Consider the following 20,945-nt stretch of genomic DNA (forward strand, 5'->3'; position numbering starts at 1 on the left):
TTGAAGGAAATCGTAGATTAAGCCTTTAAAGGTGGTGTAATTAGATCATCAGGTGAATATTGTTATCTTTCATCTTGCGGTATTTGATATGGGTCAAGTTTGGTACCCCAGTGACCTTGATGTCAAAAACACTACATCTGCTGAATTACAGGCAAGGAAACAAACAAACATACAAAATTCAATTTGTTGGTTTCTCAAGATGGGCATTTCAGTTTCAAAAATTCACTCACTTATGAAGAAATCTATTAAAATTTTCAGCAGAATATCTTATCAGCATCAATTAAAATGTGCCAAATATATATTTTGCATGTAACATTAATGTGAACATAAATCAATCTTGAAAATTGATTTTTGTAGTTTATTTTAAAGGAGCACTTTGTGATCCAAATCCTCATCCCGCAACTTCAAAAGTTTATTATTTTTAATTTTATAATATCAGAATCCTAGGACTACATGTTAGTGTGCATACTCTTTCTTGCAAATTTGGTCGTTTAACAGACGTTAAAATTATGGGGCACAGTAATACATGCAAGCAGGGTTGTAGCTAGGCCAATTTCTATGCCAGGTGGCAAATTATTATGAAGCCGAGTAGCGTGAGCGCGGAGCTCGTGCTTACGGCCGGGGTCCAGGGGCCCACTTAAGGGTATCACCCCTAAAATGATGAAAAATCATTTATTAAAAAAAATTTTTTTTTTTTTTTTTTTTTTTTTTGGTGCCGGGTGCCCGGCGGCCTCGCCCGGCGTAGCTACAACCCTGCATGCAAGTATGCCTAACTTGCATACCATAAAACCTTGTCTACAAGCATATAGTGTGCTTTTGATGAAAGCTAAATTAATCCAGGTGCCATCCATCGACAAAATTATAACATTTTGTAGTTTTAACAAATAAATTACAGATACAAGCATATACAAACAAGTACTATTGTTAGACCAATCTATTGTATTGGCATATTTACGGCTGTTTCATATTAACTTATCTTTTATCAAAAATACTCTATATGCTTGTAGATGAGGTTTTACGGTATGCAATGGCCAAATCAACCAAAATTTTGGAAATAAGCTTTTTTTGTGTATATCGATTGAACCCTACCCTACCCTACACAAAGAGGATGCTAGAAGCAATATTTTATGTACAACAAGAATTCATCAAATATAGTACTCAATTTTTATAATCATGACAATTTTATTTTCATTTCCTTTTGTACATTCCATATATATAAAAATTATTTCAATTTAAAGGAAAGTTGTTATATCATAGAAAATGAATACATCTATTAAAAGAAAGTTCAATCTGAACGAACCCATACTTTGATTCTGACGGTTTGAATTTTGTGCATGGACGTGCAGGTGTGAAAATAACAACACACAAAAATACAGTTTTTATTTAAAGTTACTTTACACTTACATAAATTCTTTGAAATAAACAACTCCACAATTTCCTAAAATTGTGAAAAATTCTGTCTGCGCAAAATAACAGCGTATATAGTATTTTCACACTGCAGTTCATCCTGGGAGAATTCCATTCGTCAAATGTTTGTAATTGGATGTGTTCGAACACTTGCAGTTATGTGATGTGTCATACATACTCCTGTTTCAATATTGGTTTTTTTTTGGGGGGGGGGAGTATATAGCAAGTACAGGAAGTAATTTGAAACACTATATATCAGGCCTTGTGAGGCGCTTGGAGTCAGTCAAAGTGCAGTGGCGCTTGGAGTCAGTCAAAGTGCAGTGGCGCACAAAGTGGCGCACAGTAATTTTAATATTTTTCCCACATAAATCTTGAACAAAAAAGGGGAGAAAATGCCCAATCTGGGCCTTTAAAAATCTTAAAATCCAGGAGCTCCTGTGGCACTGCCCCCTGGACCCTGATAAAGCTTCACCACTGCACCGTACCCGCTATGTGCCCGCTCAGTGCTCTAACTCACAAAGTCCTCAGGTTCCCTAACATGTTGGCACTTCATGATCACTGAAATTTTCCAGCTGGCACTTCAAATAAACTAGTTGAGAAGGCCTGCTATATATGATCTATTCCAAGCTCCAGTGACACCTCATTATTAATTTCTCTAGAACTTTGGATGCTTTGTATTAGAATTTTACTTTGAAAAATCAGTATAACAGGGCTGTAGTGTTAGTTTGCACGCCCCTCCAGTGAACATCAGCCTAATCCTACCTAGGAAAGTATGCATGAGGTGTCACTGGAATTGGAATGGATTTTACAATGTCACTGGAATACATGTTTGTTAAAAGACAACAAAATTTTGAATCGGTGGTGTTCCGACCAGAAAGGACATTTGCAATTAACATCTTCCATTTGGTCCATTTTGGACCTAAATCAATTTAGCCTATAATACTACAAATTTGTGCATGGTTCACCAGTTTTTGTCCTGGTAGTCATTCCGGGAACCTGTCAGTGAACAAATTTGTAATGTTAATTTATGATTTTAAACTTTTGATCTCAACACAAGTGTTGAGATCAAAAGTTTAAAATCATAAATTATGATGTCTACCAACACAGATGAACGTTCATGCTAGTAAATTTGTAATGTTGCCTGGTATGTGTGAAATCGCCCGTACATTTCAATAGAGTACAACTTTCAAAATTTAATTTGAGCAATTTTGTTGCTATATTGTTGGAATTAAACCATAAATTAATATATTTTAGTACTGTATAATAAATTACCATGAAACATGATTATTAAAATGAAATTAATGTGAAATAAGAAACTTTTTGTATAGTGTCATAATATTTCCTTTGTGTATTTCCCTTTTATCTCCTTTTTTTCTTTTTGTTTTTCAATTCTTGGATTAACAATGCTGATATTAAACTTACAAATGTGTAAAAAATGATCCTATATAAAAGTCTTACTGGTACATAATTATCTTTAGGCATTTCCTGAAATGCTTTTACAACATCAGATCATTTTTTTCTGCATATCGAAATTAAACTAATATTGCACATGATTGGATCACATGATTTAAACTTATGACTAAAGGAAGTTTAGATAAAATACAAACTGTGTAAACCCCAATTGCATTTATACTACAACAAGTCCATATTGAATTGTCATTTATGGGGACCAAAATAGTGTACCTAAGGAATACTGCAGCATAACCAGCAGATTTTGAAACCATGATTCAGTTCCAGTTTAAGTAATTCTTTCTGTAATTGTCTGTTGTCCTATTATAAATGATCATGCAGCTCCAAATAGGCAAGACTTATAACATGATGGATTGATATAGAATGACATACATCAGTGCGTTTTGCATGAGTTGGGCACATCACTACACAAAGTGCATTTTGCATGATAGACACAAACGTGATATGGCACATTCATTTGCAAAATAAAGCTACTTCGAGAATTTATAAATAATTATTTCAGTCAAATTGATCAAATGGGGGAGGGGAGTGAAACAGGATATTTTTTTTTATAGAAGACCCTTAGTGTAAACTGCTGCTTTTAATGATCAAGGTAAATCAAGATTTGAGGCAGTTTTATGATTTTGTTGAGATCATGGTGAATTTCATTTTCAGCAATAGATGGCACCTCATGACAATGCTCCGTCCTCTAGAGTTTACTGTTTCTTGTCAACCAATCAAAATCCTGCAGAGAGAAAAAAAACAGTTTTAAGTTTAACAGTAATTACCACTTACGTATTTGTTTTAATTGGGTCCTCATATGTGTTTATGGCCAAAAATATCCCCAAAATTGATAAATATTTTTAACAATTGATGCAAATTTTGACCTATTTCATTCCATATCTTTAAGTCCTTTTTCAAAAATGAGTAAATTTTTTTCCAAACTACAGTTGATTTACTTTCATTTCCTTTCCAAAAAGCTATACTTTCATAAACTTATCTTCATTGCTTTATAAGATAAACTAAAAATAAAGTAAACAAATATCCTGCCAAATGTGATCCTGTATGCACCCTTAAAAGAAGTATGTATCCTTAACTAGTGTTAGTCTCTCTCACCTGCTGTTTTCTGGCTGCTACAGGATTCACCATTATATTCAACAACACAGGTTTATCAGCATGTGTAACAAGACTAGCATGCAAGGCATTTTCCAACTCTGTTGGTGTTGTCACAAAGAAACTTTTGCCGCCAAATGCTGACATGATCTGCTCATAGCGAGCATTGGGTTGTAGAGCTGTAGGCAGGATGCTGCAGAGAAAATGAAGATAGAAAGAGATAAACATTTATAATGATGTCACCAAGTCCCCATCATATACAATTCTCACATGTTGTACATGTTCAGCATCACAAAATACGCAAATATGCTGGGCATGTTCGGGGGTGCTGGTGACCGTAGACTCAACGGTTGCTAGCACTCCTGAAGTGTACCAAATTTGCAATATCCGACATTTTGTTTTTAATCAGGCCCCATAGTGTACAAACCTACTAAGGTCAGTTAGAGCACTGGTCTAACCTTGTTAAATGAAAGTCAAAGCAATTAACACATACTGGGCTATTCCATTTAAAATCCACACTACCCCTGTGGAAGATTTTGGAAAAACCTTTCACAGGGGGTGTAAGAATTTCAAATAGTAGCAACTCCATTTGAAACTCACTCTCCCTCAGGTGAAGATTCAGGTTGAATCTTTCTCTGAGGGTGTATGAAATTCAAATGGAGCTGCCTAATGTGCTCATTCCATTTGATATTCATACTCCCCCTATGGAACATATTTCCAAAATCTTGCACAGGGGTAGTGTGGATTTTAAATGGAATAGCCCAATCCATTGTGGATTGACAGTTTGATTCAAATCACAGAGAAAGTTCACTTTCTAACTTAAGGCACTGATCATATGTGACACAATTTGATCTGCTCACAGTAGAAAATTGTGCAAATTGCGTTATTACCATTAATAACTTGCTCAGAACCTAAGCATAGTAAGCTTAATGATGTTGAAATTCCCACATCCCTGGTATACTTATATGTCCATTTTCTTATGTTTTTTTTCCTTATTTTTACCAATATCTCTGTTTCATTATTGCTGACTTTGTTCTGATCAGATGAAATAATATCACACATCTGGGCTTACCTGGATGTTCTCTCCTCAGCAGGCACACTCTCATAAGATTCAGGATCAATACCAGAAAATATGCCATTGTTGTTAACTATGATGAGTAAAATAGGCAGATTGTGTCTGTAATGAAATGACAAACAAATTATCATTAATAATGCCATTTCAAGAAGTGGAGTATACTAGCTGTTCCCCACCAGTAGACGAATCACTCAAAATTACCTTTCATTCATTCATTCATTCATTCATTCCCTCATTGACTCACTCACTCCCCTCCCTTGCCGCTCACTCACTCACAAACTCACATACTTGCTCACTCACTAAACCTCTTCATATACTCAAAGACTCATTACTCACTCACTCACAGACGCATTCACTCATCCATTTGATCAGGTGGGTCAGTCAGCCAGTCTATTTGTTCTTTTACTGAGACACTTCAAATGGGTTTAACACAACTGCTCTAGAAGTCAAGTTAGCTCAATCGCAGTCAAGTCAGCTCAATTTAGTAGTCAAGTTAGCTGAATTGATAAGGTGTTCGAATATGGTGCGAGAGAGGTTGCGGGTTCGAACCCTGGTGGTGGTTTAGTACACTCTCGCAGAAAATTAAGTTAGCTTTAAATTCCCTTGGACAAGGAACTTACTGCTAATTGTCTCGTCAATACTCGGGGAGCTGATCCTGGTTGCAAAGGTATTTGTGGAATGTCTAGGGTGTGCGCTCTTGAAGCCACAATGTCCCTGTGTTGTTGTTAAATGGTTTATGGAATGATGTGGGGCCATAGTGGTCAGCTACAACCTGTAAAGTGTGCTGCAGTTACTTTTATAGTTTCTGTAGTTTCCCCTTATTTAAGTTTTATGTAAAATTTGTACTTAAAACACCATACCTGCAAATTGTCTCAACTTCCATGCCAGAGAAACCAAATGCACTGTCACCTTCCACACACACAACTCTCTTATTAGGCCACCTGTCTCTTGCTAACATGGCTGCTGCGATGGCAAAACCCAAACCTACACCCATAGTACCAAATGAACCTGCATCCAACCTGAAATCATGAAGTAACATTACAAATTAAGGAATGCTGAAAGGGTATTAACACAACAAATCAATTGAATTGAATGTTTGTCCCTTAAAAAAATGAATGCATTTTGATAGTATTTCATATTTTTGCCAATAAAATCTAAAGATTTCCTTCCTGACAATTGCATGCTGCTTTTACAGGCTGCCAAAATCATTTGACTAAAATCACAAAACAAGCATTTAGAAGACTTGCCCAACCATCACAAAAGAGTTGCACCCCTTACACTTACAATTTACCGTGGGCCAAAGAATATATTCACAGTATCCCCTGACACACTGCTGTAATGCAGAAGTCTGTATAATCCCATTCAAATTTATAGAGCAACACTATAGAGAATAAGAGACCTAATCTTATTCTGTGTTTTATCCATGGGTGATACTGCCCGTCTTACAGTGCCCTTGATTGGTGAATTTCATGATATAATCATCCGAGTAACCAATCAATAGAGCTTTTAGATCTTTTAGCACTTTTAAGCTTAATCCCATTCAGCCCTACTGACTATTCTTACCATATCTCTGATTGGCTCGATACATGATATGCCCGTTTTTTAAACCAATCAAAATAGTTCTTAGAAGCCGATCATTCAGCTGGTAGTGCCCATGGTGTTAATGAGGTATTTGACTGTATTTACAAGCACCCAGGAATGTCTAACTCATTACTGTGTCTACATGGGGTGATTAAAACTATTGAAGAATCTGGTGAAAACTTCACAGCACCAAAAGAAGTTGGCAACTAAAATGAATTAAACAAGCCACCAGGTTGCAAACTACAAATGAACAGAACTTCCCATACTTACCTGTGCCTTGGGGAATGATTTAGTAGTAATGTCCTTCCAATATCCATTGTATTAGCGCCCTCACTGACAATAAGCGAGTCGCGTGGTATCATGTTTTGAACCTGTTTGACATATCAAAGAGATTTTACATGGTTTCAAGCAGGCTGCAAAATAAGGATTGTGAAGGGCACCCATTTCAAGGCAATTTTGAAAGGGCACATCTATTTTACAAGGCAATTACATGTTAACGAATAGCAGCAATTAATAGGGCATCTACAATCAACGAAATTAATAGTTGGCACACCTTGACAATATGTTGGAACTCTTCATTGCCGCTCTGATAGTTCAGTGAAATTAGTATAACTATGTTTGGTGAGAAGTACATACCTTCTCCTTTCCCCTTCCCTCCCCCATTCCCCCTCAATCAATGTTGGGGAGACTGGAGAGCCCAATGGCAAAAGTGCTTTCATCAACATTGAACTGGGGGAGAGGGGTGGCAATTTACATTTAGTATGCCAGAGTGTGCCAAAATTAATTTCTTTGATTGTAGGCAACTGCTAGGGGCACCGAATTCATAGATATTCATTTTGGCCAATCGGCAGGTAGTTCTCATGGGGTTAAACCATTCACTTACTTTGTTAAGCACAGTATAGTAGTTCATTGGTACTGATTGGTCTGCAGCCAAGGCATCACTCTTTACCTGATTAGACCTCACTTTGTCCCTTAATGTCTTCCACCATGGTGTGTTATCAGGATATCTCCAATTACGGTGAGTTGTCTTTAGTGAGTTGGTCATCTATATAAAATGGGTTTAAAATAAGTATCTTCATCTAAGTTGTGTTAGCAAATAAAACGTGTTGACGTTATGCCATACACTCAATTCCATATGTTTCATTTGCTATTCTTCTTTATAACAATAGAGGCTGTCAGTGTGACGTCACAGTGGCCACCTTGTGGGTACTAGTAAACTCTGTTTGAAGTTTCAGGGCATGAACAACAGGTGAATTAGGTATAGAGCAATACTAGCAGTCAGTCAATCTATAGAGGTCAATCATATCAAGCAAATGATTGAGGAGCTTGTGGGTACGAATCATGTAGGCCTATACAAACACTATTGTCATGAGTCACGCTTGGAAAAATGCTGACAGCCTCTATGATTTAAACAAAGACAATGACTTCAAAATAGGGGTATTATTTTAACCTACACTCACAATATTGAATGCTTAAACTAGATTTCCAAGTCTAATATTGTAAGAAAAAACACCAAATATGGGTTTTACACTGTTGGAATCAGAGCAGCGACCTAGCTTGCGACGCCATCACGGCGTCTTCATTCATATTTATTGTTTTTACATATTGGTTGAATTTTTAATTTTGGGAAAGTAGGATGATGTTTTTTCTAGAAGAGTTATTTTGAGACATGTGTATAATGTTATCTTGAAATAAATACATCTCTGCCTATTGTTTAACCTGAGTAAGATCATTCAGTGTTAAATGTTAAAACACAGCTCTTCCATGATATCCATGGGCTACATTATGGTGTATGATTAGCCAGGCCTTACCTTGATCGGAACTGGTTGCGAGGTCTTTGTCATCACCTGCCCAACAATTGAAATGTAATGATAGATTGAGCAGATAATTGAATAAGAATGTTGCCTCCATCAGGATCGAACTAGAGACCTCTCCCACCAAAGACCTTGACCACACTGCTCTACTCCAGACTTACCTGTTTTGTGACGGCATCAATGTGTCCTGCCAATCCTACTGCCCTATCATTACCGATATTATTACCCAATTCCTCTGGGCAGATGTCAACCTAGCAGAGAGAGAACAAGCAACATTATGTTAGATGAGACTACACAGATTCATCATTTTTCATCTGGAAAGATTTGTCTAAAACAGACTAAAGGGTGCATAAACTTATACATGTGTCTGCTGACAATGTGCAAATTAACTTTGAAATATGTGACCTGTTCCGACAAAACCAGGAACAAGTCCCATTTTTGACATTTCATGATTTGAATAAAAATGATACCAAAATTTTAAACATAGCATCAATACTCTTCAAGATATGGATAATTTGATTTTTTTTTATAGGAATGTCATCTTTAAAGGCCTATAACTCAAAAATATGCCTGGCGACTTGTTCCAGGTTTTGTTGGAGCTGGTCACATATGTGTTTACTTCAAATCTATTCATATTTTTAAAGCTGGCTTAGAATACTACATAATAGTTTATATAAAACAACTCATTAAAGGTCCTTGACCTGATCAACAGCTCATCAAAATTGAGATTTTGGTATCAGAAGAAAGCTCATATTTTTTCATTAGCCCAGTGAGATTTAATATTTTTCATTTAAATGTTGTGAACAAAAACGCAGTGATTTGTGGTAACCACACCGGAAATGTATACCTGTACTATCCTATGAGGCATTGTTATACACATTCATGCTTCTCATATCAAAACTGTTGGAGCAATACAACTCAAAATTTGAAAACTTTGTTTTAATGGTAGCCCTCAATCTAAGATAGAATGGTAGCCCTCGATCTAAGATAGAAAACAGTACATGAAAAATTTGACCGTGCTTCTGTAAGGGCTGTTTGTCATAGCACAACTAGAGACAAGGCAATTTTTTTTCTCAATTTTCCTTTCATCTTTTCATCAATAGTTTAAATGTCTGGGTTAGGCAACATGTTAAACTTGGTTCTGCAGTGCTATATGTGACATGATCAAGGGGAATGAGTTACATGTCGACCCTGGTCAAAAATGAGTTTTACACATGTTTCTAAAATGGACATTTAGAGCTTTCAGAAACTGAAAACCCCATGTTGATACAACTTTTCTTTGTGAAGTTATGTCAATTTATCAATCTCTGAAAACAATATAAAACAAAAGAATTTTAACACTTTCTTTGCTAATATCTCAAAATCAATATTAGCGGCATCCAACTCATTCCCCTTGATCATGTCACATATGTGTTCCCATAGGTACTAATGGTTCTTATATCCTACCCTGAACATTTGCATAGTCCAATCATTTGTTTATATAAATAAATAATGATGGCACTTTGCAAATGTTCATTATTATGCTTGATACAATTTATTGCATCTTCAGGGTACAATAGAAATAACCATCGGTACCCATGCCAAAGGACCACACTGAACCTGGTGCCTTGTTTGTTTGATATTTATTTGATGTGGTACGAATAAAGTCCTATAATAGCTTGTAAAGTTTTTTATTTTATTTTTAGATGCCCTTATTCAAATTTCCTACCTGAATAAAGGCAGTGTCTTCTGCATAGCGAGGCGGCATTCCAAAATGAAGAATCCAATTAAGTCTAGCCCCTAGCAACACAACAACATCAGCTTCAAGCAGTGCTCTGTAATATTGTAAAACATGAATATTCAGTAATATCAAATACCCTAATTAATACAAGAATACAACACACACATAAACAAACCCCAACCACCCTTGTGTATTGCTATTAAAACAAGGAACATCTGAAACGATGTCACTTGCAATACCGAGGACCAAAATGGTCTCTTTTTTGTGTGTATAACTGTGTTATGATACATATTGCAGTTGGTATTTTTAATGCACAATAACAGATATCTGTACAATGCATTTATCAGGTGATTGGGACCTACTGCAGACCTCTACAAACTGAGGATGGTGCTCATTTGCAGGTATGTCCACAGTTTTAATGTGTTTGAAAAGTCACAAGTGTGTCCTCAATTGGAGGCGCTTGCCGACGCACCGTCGCCATCACCCACTCCAACACACAGACAAGACAAGAACACACATGCAATCCACTATCTATATACACACATATTGTTATGGAATTTCTTTCATTTCTGAACAAAAAATTGGTCAAAATTACCCATTTCAACAAATCTCGACCCCAAACATCAAGCCAAAGTGACTTTATTGCACTTTTGTGAATTTTCTTCTGTTCTCCACAAAAGAGAGAGCAACATTTTTACCAGATTGCCAGTCTTTATTCTTCCATTTTGTTTCTTACCTTTTCTTTTTCATTTCAAAGTGACATTGTGATATAACATTCTTATTCTACATCTTGCATGAGAAATCTGATTAAAAATAACAGAAAAAAACTTTGGGATATCCTGCAAACAAACATTCTCACCTAGATCTTGCTGCTATAACACAGTTAGGATGATCATCAGGTACAACACCTTTACCCATAGGAGATGGTAAGAATGGAAGACCGGCTCCCTCTATCAGCTCTCGCACACTATTCTCTGCATGACCATATGCCGCACCTTAATGACAGAAACATGTTTCATTTTGTGGAAATGAAGCAACTGTGAAATGATGTATTATAACTCTATGAGAATGATGCAACTGTTGCCATTAATGTAAAATTATTTTTTCCAATTATTGCACCTTGGAATTATTGAAATACTATGATGAAAGTTCAGATGTTCCCTTATATTTATTTTGACGTCACCCAATTTGTGAAAGTTACAAGACAAACCCCTAAACTTATGCACAAACTTAGGGGATGGCCCTTTTCAATATGGCAAAGGAGAATACCCATGATGAGGTCGGCAAGAGAAGACTTGGAAATAAGCATAGAAAGATACTGATTCCATGTCAAAGCATCTGTAGTAGCCTTCATGCAAAGTATTGCTTCATGTGTGCAGTCATCATGTACAATAAAAATTAAAACAGACCAACAAATAAAATAAATTTGTAACCTGCAACTAAGAGCCGGTCTTTACACCTACTATAGAGCTGATCTCTCTCCCTTGACAAAGAAAAGTTTTGTATTTTCGAAATGTTGGGTTTTTAACTTTGTGTACTTATTTGTTTTTACCCCATTGGATGTTGTGTCACATTTTTGCTGTTTTTAAATTAACCCTTTGTTAGTGTGACACACTTGTATCCATCCTTTGGATCCCTGCTGGTCAGTTGGAATAGGATTTTTTAGTTTTTACACAAATTTGCAATTTGTTAGTCAAGCTAATTTGGTGTTAAATCACTGATAAAAGTAACAAGCAAATCTTTAAAATCACAACATTATCAACTCTGAGCTCAGCTCTTTCCATGATCTAATGATGAAAAACAAGATGGAGACTATGCCTGGATATTTGAGTAACTTTGTTCACTACGCTATATACTATTCTTACCTTTGCCAACAATGACAAGTGGTCTTTTGGCTGACTTAAGAAGTTGTGTAGCTTTCTCTACAGCTGATGGATCAGCTAGCATGAGTGGTGGGTCTTGTACCATAGGCATCACCCTGCAGTGAGAAATGTTTTGATATGTATTTTTTTTCATTTAAAGGGCGTTTTGTGATTTTGGCATCCTCTTATTAGGGTATATATGATTCAATCGATTTCCATGAAAATGCGATTCACATATAATTTTAAGAGAATTTCAAATACTAGGCCAGAAAGGCTATTCATAATAACAGTCCGACCACCCTCTCAAACAAAAAGGGCAGAGTTTCTGATTAATTTTTTTTTAATCTGAGAAAATACCCTACATGTACATCATTTTACAACTAAATTTTAGCACTAAGGTAAACTCTCCACTACAGTCTTCAATTCCTGACACAGGTTTGTCATGCATATTTTTGAGTCACACACACACCCCTACTTTAAACTGTCAAATAACAAATGCACAAACAAGCTAACAAAAAACCTAACAAATTAGCCCACTTTTAACCAAAAGTAAGCCCATTTCAACCAAGTTAACAAACAATCCCTTTTTTCTCTCACCTGACAAGATTCTCAGGTGTTGTGCTTTGTACCATATCCCCTGGCATATCCAAGTAACAAGCACCAGGGCGTCCAAACATACTGATGCGCACCGCCTATAAACAACAATACAAACTTATCAATCTGTACAATGTAGTGACCATTTTTACATTCAGGCATGGCTACAAGGGAGGGGACAAGAGGTCAAGAACACACAAATTTTAGCCCATTTTAACCAAAAGTTAGCCCATTTCAATCAGTTATCTTTTGGAGGCCCAATAGAATATAATTTGTTCACACATTTTGCATGCATTTCCTATAAACAAGGGCAAGGCCTATCTTTGATGTTTTATAGTTTGTCAAATCTGAATTATCATCCACCAGGCTCGGCCAGCCAATTGGCAGCCCTGGCTACATGTCAAATTTTATAGTATTTTAAACCTGACTGTACTATCTTGTTTCACTCAATAGGGAAATAGAAAATATCCAGACGTGACTGGAAAATGCATTTTGTATAATGTACATACATCTGTTCCTGTGTTTCTCACCTTTTCAACAAAAATAGGTATTTGTGCAATAGACTCCATCCTTGCAGCATACTTAGTGTGTAACCTGGCACTCTCAACCTACAAAATACAAAGAAAATAGTCTAGTTTCTTTGGCATACTCACAAGTTAGCTTCTCTAAAATTGCATTTCTGTAGAACCACAATGGAGGGGGGGGGGTTTAGTTAGCTGGGTTGAGGAGTTCAACCCCTAATCCTCTCCCACATAAATATGATTAGGGTACTTGAATATAGTGCATAAGGTCCTGGGTTCAATTCCTGGCAGTGGGAATTTGCTGTGATATTGACTTGGGGGGAAAATTTCTGAAATTAATTGGCAACCTCTGTACATTAAATTCAGACTTCTGCTCTCCACATGGTTCATTTAGAATTGGGTAAATGAATCATGAAAGTACTCCATCCTTTAGAGGGGACATTAAGCCGCTGGTCCCATGTACATATACCTGTACATGTATCTCGCAGCCAGTTTCGAAACGAGTCGAGTTTTAACCCCTGACTGTTCCCAACCCATCCTGGTGTTCAAATTGGGTTATCCAGGGTTGTCAAAACCCGCACAAAAAATACACCATTTTGTACAGAGAACCCCTCATCCATTACTTTGATTCATTGCAGCTATTTATACAAAGGTCCATTGTTACAACTGCAGCAGAAGTCCTTCTTTCTTGTTGATGCAATGAAAAGATATGTGTGCCTTGTTTGGGAGTGATTATCCATACATACACACCCACAAACAAACAAACATATGAATCATACCTGTGGATATTCTTGGAATGCTCCCATACTGTCTTGATCACGATCACTGGATCCTCCAATAACAATCATAGGCCTACAAACAAACAACACCAACTGTCAAATTAGGATTTTTTTTCAATGTCAGATTCATCCATTATCAATGAAAACTGATGGGTACCAATCATTTTGATACAGCTTGTACTACTTGATGCTGTGGCATCCTGGTGACTTAACGATAAGATATCGACAATCACTTTTCTAATAAGTGACAGAAGTTACATCACAAAAACGCTACGCTCCTAGCAATTGCCTACAGTTTGTCCACTCTGAAGTACAAAGTAACAATGCGCGCGTATACAGCGCGTTAACAGTGGTAGTGCTGCGTCTCTGCTGCAGATATGCGTGCCTACAAAGCACTTCAGAGTAGACTGACTGTAGAATGATATGCCCTTTACAGTGCAGAGTTGATGCACTACATGTATGTATGAACATGTCATGGCAGCTGCTAACAACTAATTATGCCCTCAGCCCTGTTCAGATTACAAACATGGGTCATTTGGATGGAACAATCAGTCAATAACAGCACCACTTTTTTACCAAATCGAATACAAATGTACAAATTTCAAAACTAGAAAATATTGCTTACCAAGCATTAAGATTTGAGTTAGCTAGTCCACCTATGGTATGAAGAAGTCCAGGTCCAGATACAACTAAACACACACCAGGTCTGGTGGGAAATAATGCATACACAAACTATAATATCCACTCATATATCTGTTGCAACGGAAACAAACATGGTTTAGCTACATAGGGGCAAGATGGCGTTGGGCGATATCATTTGCCTCTCAATATTTGAGATGAAATGTAGTTTGTTTTCTTATTATTTTACAGAATACCTCAATTTGTTTCTCCATGATGGTACATTTATACAGGGTGGTATTAGGAGTCCAGATTTTATTTATGTAGTCTAAATCCATAATGAAAAAATTCTAACCTCAGCTACCGTTACCTACCTTCCTGTAAGATATCCAACAGCACTTGCAGCGTAGCATGCCTGAAGAGAACAAGAAACAGTTATTTGCTGTTAGCAACCCATGGACTTTGTGCTGTGATCATTTTCATTATGCTCAGGTATTTATAATTACTTATTTTCTAAAGAATTCATTAGTTGGTTGATTGCCATATATTTTACCATCAGTAATTGCACAACTTTTAAAATGGATGCTATCAAATGTTGAGTTGTTACCAACATGTTTCATCAAAATCCAACAATATTTAGCAACTTGGACATGTCATACTACAATACGAGAATACATTTTGATTCTGGCTGCATCTCAGGATTCTGGGAATAGCATTTTATGATCAACCATTTACTAAAATGTATAGCAGGCAGCCCTAGAATTAACCCACAGCACCCACAACATAATGCTGTGGGTGCCTATCCCCACTGCCGTAATGCCCTCAAAATATGTCCTTTACCGACGGCAGTCAACTTGCCATGCCCTCTAATAAAGTTGATGTCGGTGCCCCAGCCCTGCCCCTTCATTATAAAATCATCTATCAGACTGTTTGTATGTGTTTTCTTCAGTTTTGAGAAATTGCCTTGGTGCCCTTTTCAAATTTTCAACAGTTGCCATGATGCCCTCTTGAAATATTACAAACTGCCGTGCTGCTTTGCCTTTTCAGTGAAAATACAAGGCAATTATCAACTTGCACTAAAAAAGTTGCCGTGCCCCTTCAGATCTTTAATTCGAGGGCTGGTAGCAGGGCCGTCAACTCTCATGCATTCAGGCCCTTTCTCACGCCAGAGTAGTAATATCTCACACCAATAAGGTAATAAATGGGATACCCATAGCAGTACAATCTCACGCATTGTCAAAATAAATTGTCCCCCCGCACACACACACAATTTAAATTCTTAAGCGCCCTGGTTCAAACATCACAGGTCAATACTTGACAATTGCAGGCTGGAAACACTCATTCTTTCCCGGTATGCCACTGTTCAACAGCACCTGCCAGCAAGCAATTCCAAAAAAGTTGACAGCCCTTGAATATAAGGCTAAAAAATCAATGAAAATCTTTACACAATTTTTTAAAGCAAATCAGTTCTAGAAATCTGTGGAGAATGGATTCTTGGATTCACACCAAATTTCCAGGCCTACCAATCAGTTTTACTTACTGCCTGTTCATTTCTCATGCCAATGAACTTGATGCCATGGACTTGTAGAGCTATGGCTACCTCTACAATAGGAACACCAACTATGCCAAACACATACTCCACACCCTGTAATTAAAATGATAAATTAATCGTAATATAGATAAACATTAAGTTCAAATGTGTATGGCTGCATGGTCAAAATAATATTGTTATACTGGTGATTGCTGAAGCGCATTATTTTGTAATTCAAAAAAGAAACAGTTAATGTAATTTCTCTCTTGTGACCAGATCTGATCCAATTAGGCTAAAGTCGGCGGCAATAAATGAACCTGCGATATAGGCAAAAAGCTAGAAAAATGGACATATTAAAGGTTCATAACTTTGCAACCAAGTATTCAAGAAACCTGGGGATTCAACATCAGTAACTGCAGGTACAGAGTAAAGCTCTCACAAATTCCCGGGTACCCGAGTTCCTGCCCGTCCTTGGCCTTCCCGGGTCAAAATTCACGGGTCAAAGTACTCGAATTTTTTTTTTTTTTCTTTCTTTTTAAATTATTTAAAGTTATAGGCCCTAAATAACTTGTTATTCAAGGTTGGAAACCAGAGAGATACTGCTACTTAAAAAAACGCTATTTTTCTTTATTAGCAGCATTCTCCGGTTTCCACCTTGAATAACAAGTCATTTAGGGCCTATCACTTCTTTGATTTTTTTTTTGTATTTCGGATACATAACTTTTGTTACAGTGTGTTATTATTTTTTGAGAAAAATGCAAAAATAGTCACAAATTTATCAAGGGGTGTAATACTACCTTAAACAGCTACCGTATAATAATCTTTCCAATCAAATTGGGGGTCCAGGGGGGCCATAAAATGGTTTCATTTGGGCCTTCATTTTACAAAAATTTCTCACTTCTGAGCAAAAGCGGCCATTTTTTTGATTTTTTTATGTCACCCTGACTGGCCCCCGACTTCCAAAATCATTCCACCGCCCCTGCTTTTATCTGTAGTCTAGCAACAACAGTAATTAAAATTTGGGTTGAAAGATGTGCTCTGAACTGGACTTATAAATCTCAGACAATATAAAAAGCCAAGATAAAACACATTTTATACCTATAATTGTAAATTTAAACTTATGATCTCAACACAAAATTAAGACGTACCTCAAATTTTCGGTCACAACTTTGACCTTCATCTGGAGACTGGCAACCCAAGTTTGGGATCAGTGACCTTTTGGACACTTGACCCCAAAACCCGGTCGTACACTCTGGGTAACTTGTATCGGGACGCTAGATACTTTGAAAGGGGTGTGAAGGAGTCAATTTACATCAGAGTCAACCAACCATCTCTCAACCGCGACGGGGGCCGATACAAGTTACCCAGAGTGTACGACCGGGTTTTGGGGTCAAGTGTCCAAAAGGTCACTGATCCCAAACTTGGGTTGCCAGTCTCCAGATGAAGGTCAAAGTTGTGACCGAAAATTTGAGGTACGTCTTAATTTTGTGTTGAGATCATAAGGTTAAATTTACAATTATGAAGTCTACCAACACAGATGAACTTTCATGCTAACATTTTATACCTGTAGAGTCCTCTTAAAAGGAGTCTCCGGCAATCATAACATTATGCCTTATATGTTAGAGAAATATAAATTATCAAGCACAAATCACATGGTTTTATTTAAAACAAACTCATATTGACCATAAAAACAAATAAAAACAATCGGCTCTCAACACGCGATATTTAAAATTCCCCGTGTCAAAATTGTCTAAGTGCAATGACGTAATGGTTGTTTGTCTTCAATTGTCATCAGCCTTTGTTGTATTACTGGGGGACATCATTGCACTCGACAATTTCGGCGCCCGGGAATTTTGAATATCGTGTGTTGAGAGCCGACTATTTTTTATTCCTTTTTATAGTCGCTATGAGTTTAACCATGTGATTCGTGCTTGATAATTATTTTTCTTATATAAGCCATAATGTTGTGATTGCCGGAGACACCCTTTAAAAATAACTCGGATCAAATTTGAACAAGAGGTTTTTCTAAATGTATAATTTCATCTTTTTAAAGAACTCACTGAATTCTAAAACTAATTCGTTTCATTATTCTCTCTCTCTCTTCACTTCACATTCCTGTCATTACCACTCTCTATCACTATTGTCACTCCTTAATATCTATTAAACTCTTTCCATCTCTCTTCCTCTCTCTCATCTCTCTCTCTCTCTCTGTCTCTGTCCATTTGCAATGCAATTTGCGTGTATCAACGTATTCTCTTGATCGGGCTGACGTCACAAAGGGGAAATAGCCTTGAACCAGTGTGCACATGTGCAGATCCCCTTTCTCGAGCTGGTTGCTATGCACGCGCTTGTGCAAAGGGGACGAAGGGGACAATGTTCCCGGATGTCCGACCGAGTGAATTGGCTCATGTCATGGGCTAGTAATTTGTGCAATATTATTCACATTTGTGCTGAAAATGTTCTCATTTTTTTTACATGGATGCATAAAGGGGGATGATATTTGACATTGTCATTGTACGTGAGTTTGAAGGAAACCTGCATCCTAAACCAATTAATAGATCCCCCCACCCTCCCTTTAAGCTTTGACAGGAAATAGTTGATAATCTTCCACACATACCAGGCCCAAAGTTTCCATGCATGCCTGACATACATATATCCACAAATGGTATCACAAAGCTACTGACCGATCTTGACCCAAACAAAGCGACAGGACCCGACGGCGTGCCTGCACGTATCCTTAAGATGGGGGCAAAGGAGATTGCGCCAGCCCTGGCGACCATCTTTCGGAAATCTCTCGAGACAGGAAACTTGCCTGAAGATTGGAGGAGTGCCAATGTTACTCCAATCTTCAAAAAAGGAGATCGCACTAAACCCTCCAACTATAGGCCGGTATCGCTTACCTCTATATGTTGCAAGGTGATGGAACATGTCATCCATTCGAGTGTCATGAACCATCTAGACAAACATGATATATTGAATGACCACCAACATGGCTTTCGCCGAAATCGATCATGCGAATCTCAACTGATATTGACTATTAATGACTTCGCCAAATCCCTCGACAAGGGGCGACAGACAGACGCTATCATAATGGATTTCAGCAAGGCATTTGATGTGGTAGCACATCAAAGGCTTTTGCTGAAACTTGCCCATTATGGTATACAGGGACCGACTCACACATGGATTACCAACTTCCTGATGCATAGAAAGCAAAAGGTTGTTCTTGGAGGTGAGGCTTCGGACTGGGTACGTGTCCAATCAGGCGCTCCGCAGGGCACAGTGCTCTGTCCGTTGCTCGTCTTATTATATATCAACGACCTACCAGACCAGATCACCTCCACCGTCCGACTTTTTGCTGACGACTGTGTAATTTTCAGATCCGTCAGCAGCGACGCAGACGCAGACCTACATCAACGTGACCTTGACCGACCTTGTAGCTGGGAGCAGACATGGTGTATGGCGTTTAACACTGACAAGTGTTTTGTTTTAAAGATCACAAACTCCAAACACCCCAAACAACACAAATACTCATTAAACGGTACATTCCTTGAAGAAACAAACTCACATACATACCTTGGTGTTGATATAGCTAGCAATTTGAAATGGAATTGTCACATCAATCGCACAGCTGCAAAAGCTAACAGATCGCTGGGTTTTATCAAACGTAACTTACGGGGATGTACTGAGGAAATCAAGAACATTGCCTACAAATCACTCGTTAGACCTTCGGCTGGAATACTGCGCTGCAATATGGGACCCTTACACCGTGGACCAAATCTACCATCTTGAAGCTGTGCAGCGCAGAGCACGCCCGCTTTGTCAAAAAACAACTATGACAAGCGCAGCAGTGTCACCGACATGCTACAAGACCTGGACTGGCTGCTACTTGCTACCAGACGGAAGATATCTCGTCTAAGTCTATTCCAGAAAGCACACGAAGGTCACCTAGCCGTCCCAGTTCGAACCCTGCTGCACCCGGTAACTCGCTTTACTCGCAAATCACACCGCAAGTCATTTATTCAACCACAACCATCCAAGGACTGCTACAAATATTCCTTCATACCACGATCCGCACACGGAGTGGAACTCACTACCAGAAGACACAATAACCATATCTGACCCAATCGCATTCAAAGCTCAACTACAGCAGCTGTTCAAGTATAAATAAGCAACAAAAAGCACACACACCGCAACCGGTTCACTTTTCCCCACTTGGGGTGTTGAACTGTATGAAACCAGAACCAGAACCAGACCCACTGTGCAGTGTGTGACTCACTGTGAGCTTTAATATTATTTAAAACATGATGTGCAGACTGCCGAATTTTGAAACCATGCATGGTCTTTTGCTGTTTTGGATGATTCGACATGTCCGGTACTATGAATCCCTGACATGATTGTTACATTTTATGTTTGAAGCAAACAAAACACACAACGAATTAAAAGTCACGGATATACCTGTGTTTTCAGGGCCTGTGAAAGTACAGAAGCTCCGTCAATGCGATCCGCCTCCTCGTCCGCCATGATCAGCTGATTGAGTCTGCTGATTGATTGATCTTTGACCGCGACCGCGATTTGCAAAAGTGCAACGACCTTCCTGAACTTGCTGGATGGGAAATCCCCACCGAAAAAATGAAATAGGCTAAAATGAAGTTTATGTAGTTTAGGTATAAATAAATTATTGCGTTTTTTTATTTTGCTTTTTTAAAATTAATATTAGCTAGAGTAAATGTCTGGAATGCTTTTCATGCGATAGGAGTGCAAGTTTTTCACTCTTTACCTTGATTTGAATTGAAGGTTTGCACTCTCTTTTTACAGTAGGAATTTGCACTGTATCTTGGGTCTAATCTTTTCCATGGAAAATTCGCCCATATCGGTATAGCT

The 20,945-nt window shown here is 37.8% G+C and overlaps 1 protein-coding gene across 1 annotated transcript; it reads right to left on the reverse strand.

The window, feature by feature from the left end:
- Window positions 1-1,176: 1,176 nt before the first annotated feature.
- Window positions 1,177-20,585, reverse strand: LOC140151434 (2-hydroxyacyl-CoA lyase 1-like). Its single transcript, XM_072173775.1, has 17 exons — window positions 20,520-20,585; window positions 16,074-16,178; window positions 14,908-14,948; window positions 14,541-14,621; window positions 13,916-13,988; window positions 13,146-13,223; window positions 12,619-12,713; window positions 12,025-12,137; window positions 11,019-11,154; window positions 10,148-10,253; window positions 8,601-8,690; window positions 7,509-7,670; window positions 6,896-6,996; window positions 5,905-6,063; window positions 5,042-5,146; window positions 3,973-4,162; window positions 1,177-3,601 (listed from the first exon to the last, which is right to left on the reverse strand). Exons 1-17 carry the CDS (start codon window positions 20,583-20,585, stop codon window positions 3,566-3,568), a joined length of 1,737 nt encoding a protein of 578 aa, XP_072029876.1. The 3' UTR covers window positions 1,177-3,565.
- Window positions 20,586-20,945: the final 360 nt, after the last annotated feature.

Source organism: Amphiura filiformis, chromosome 4, assembly GCF_039555335.1.
Source record: "Amphiura filiformis chromosome 4, Afil_fr2py, whole genome shotgun sequence".
NCBI classification, from domain to species: Eukaryota; Metazoa; Echinodermata; class Ophiuroidea; order Amphilepidida; family Amphiuridae; genus Amphiura; species Amphiura filiformis.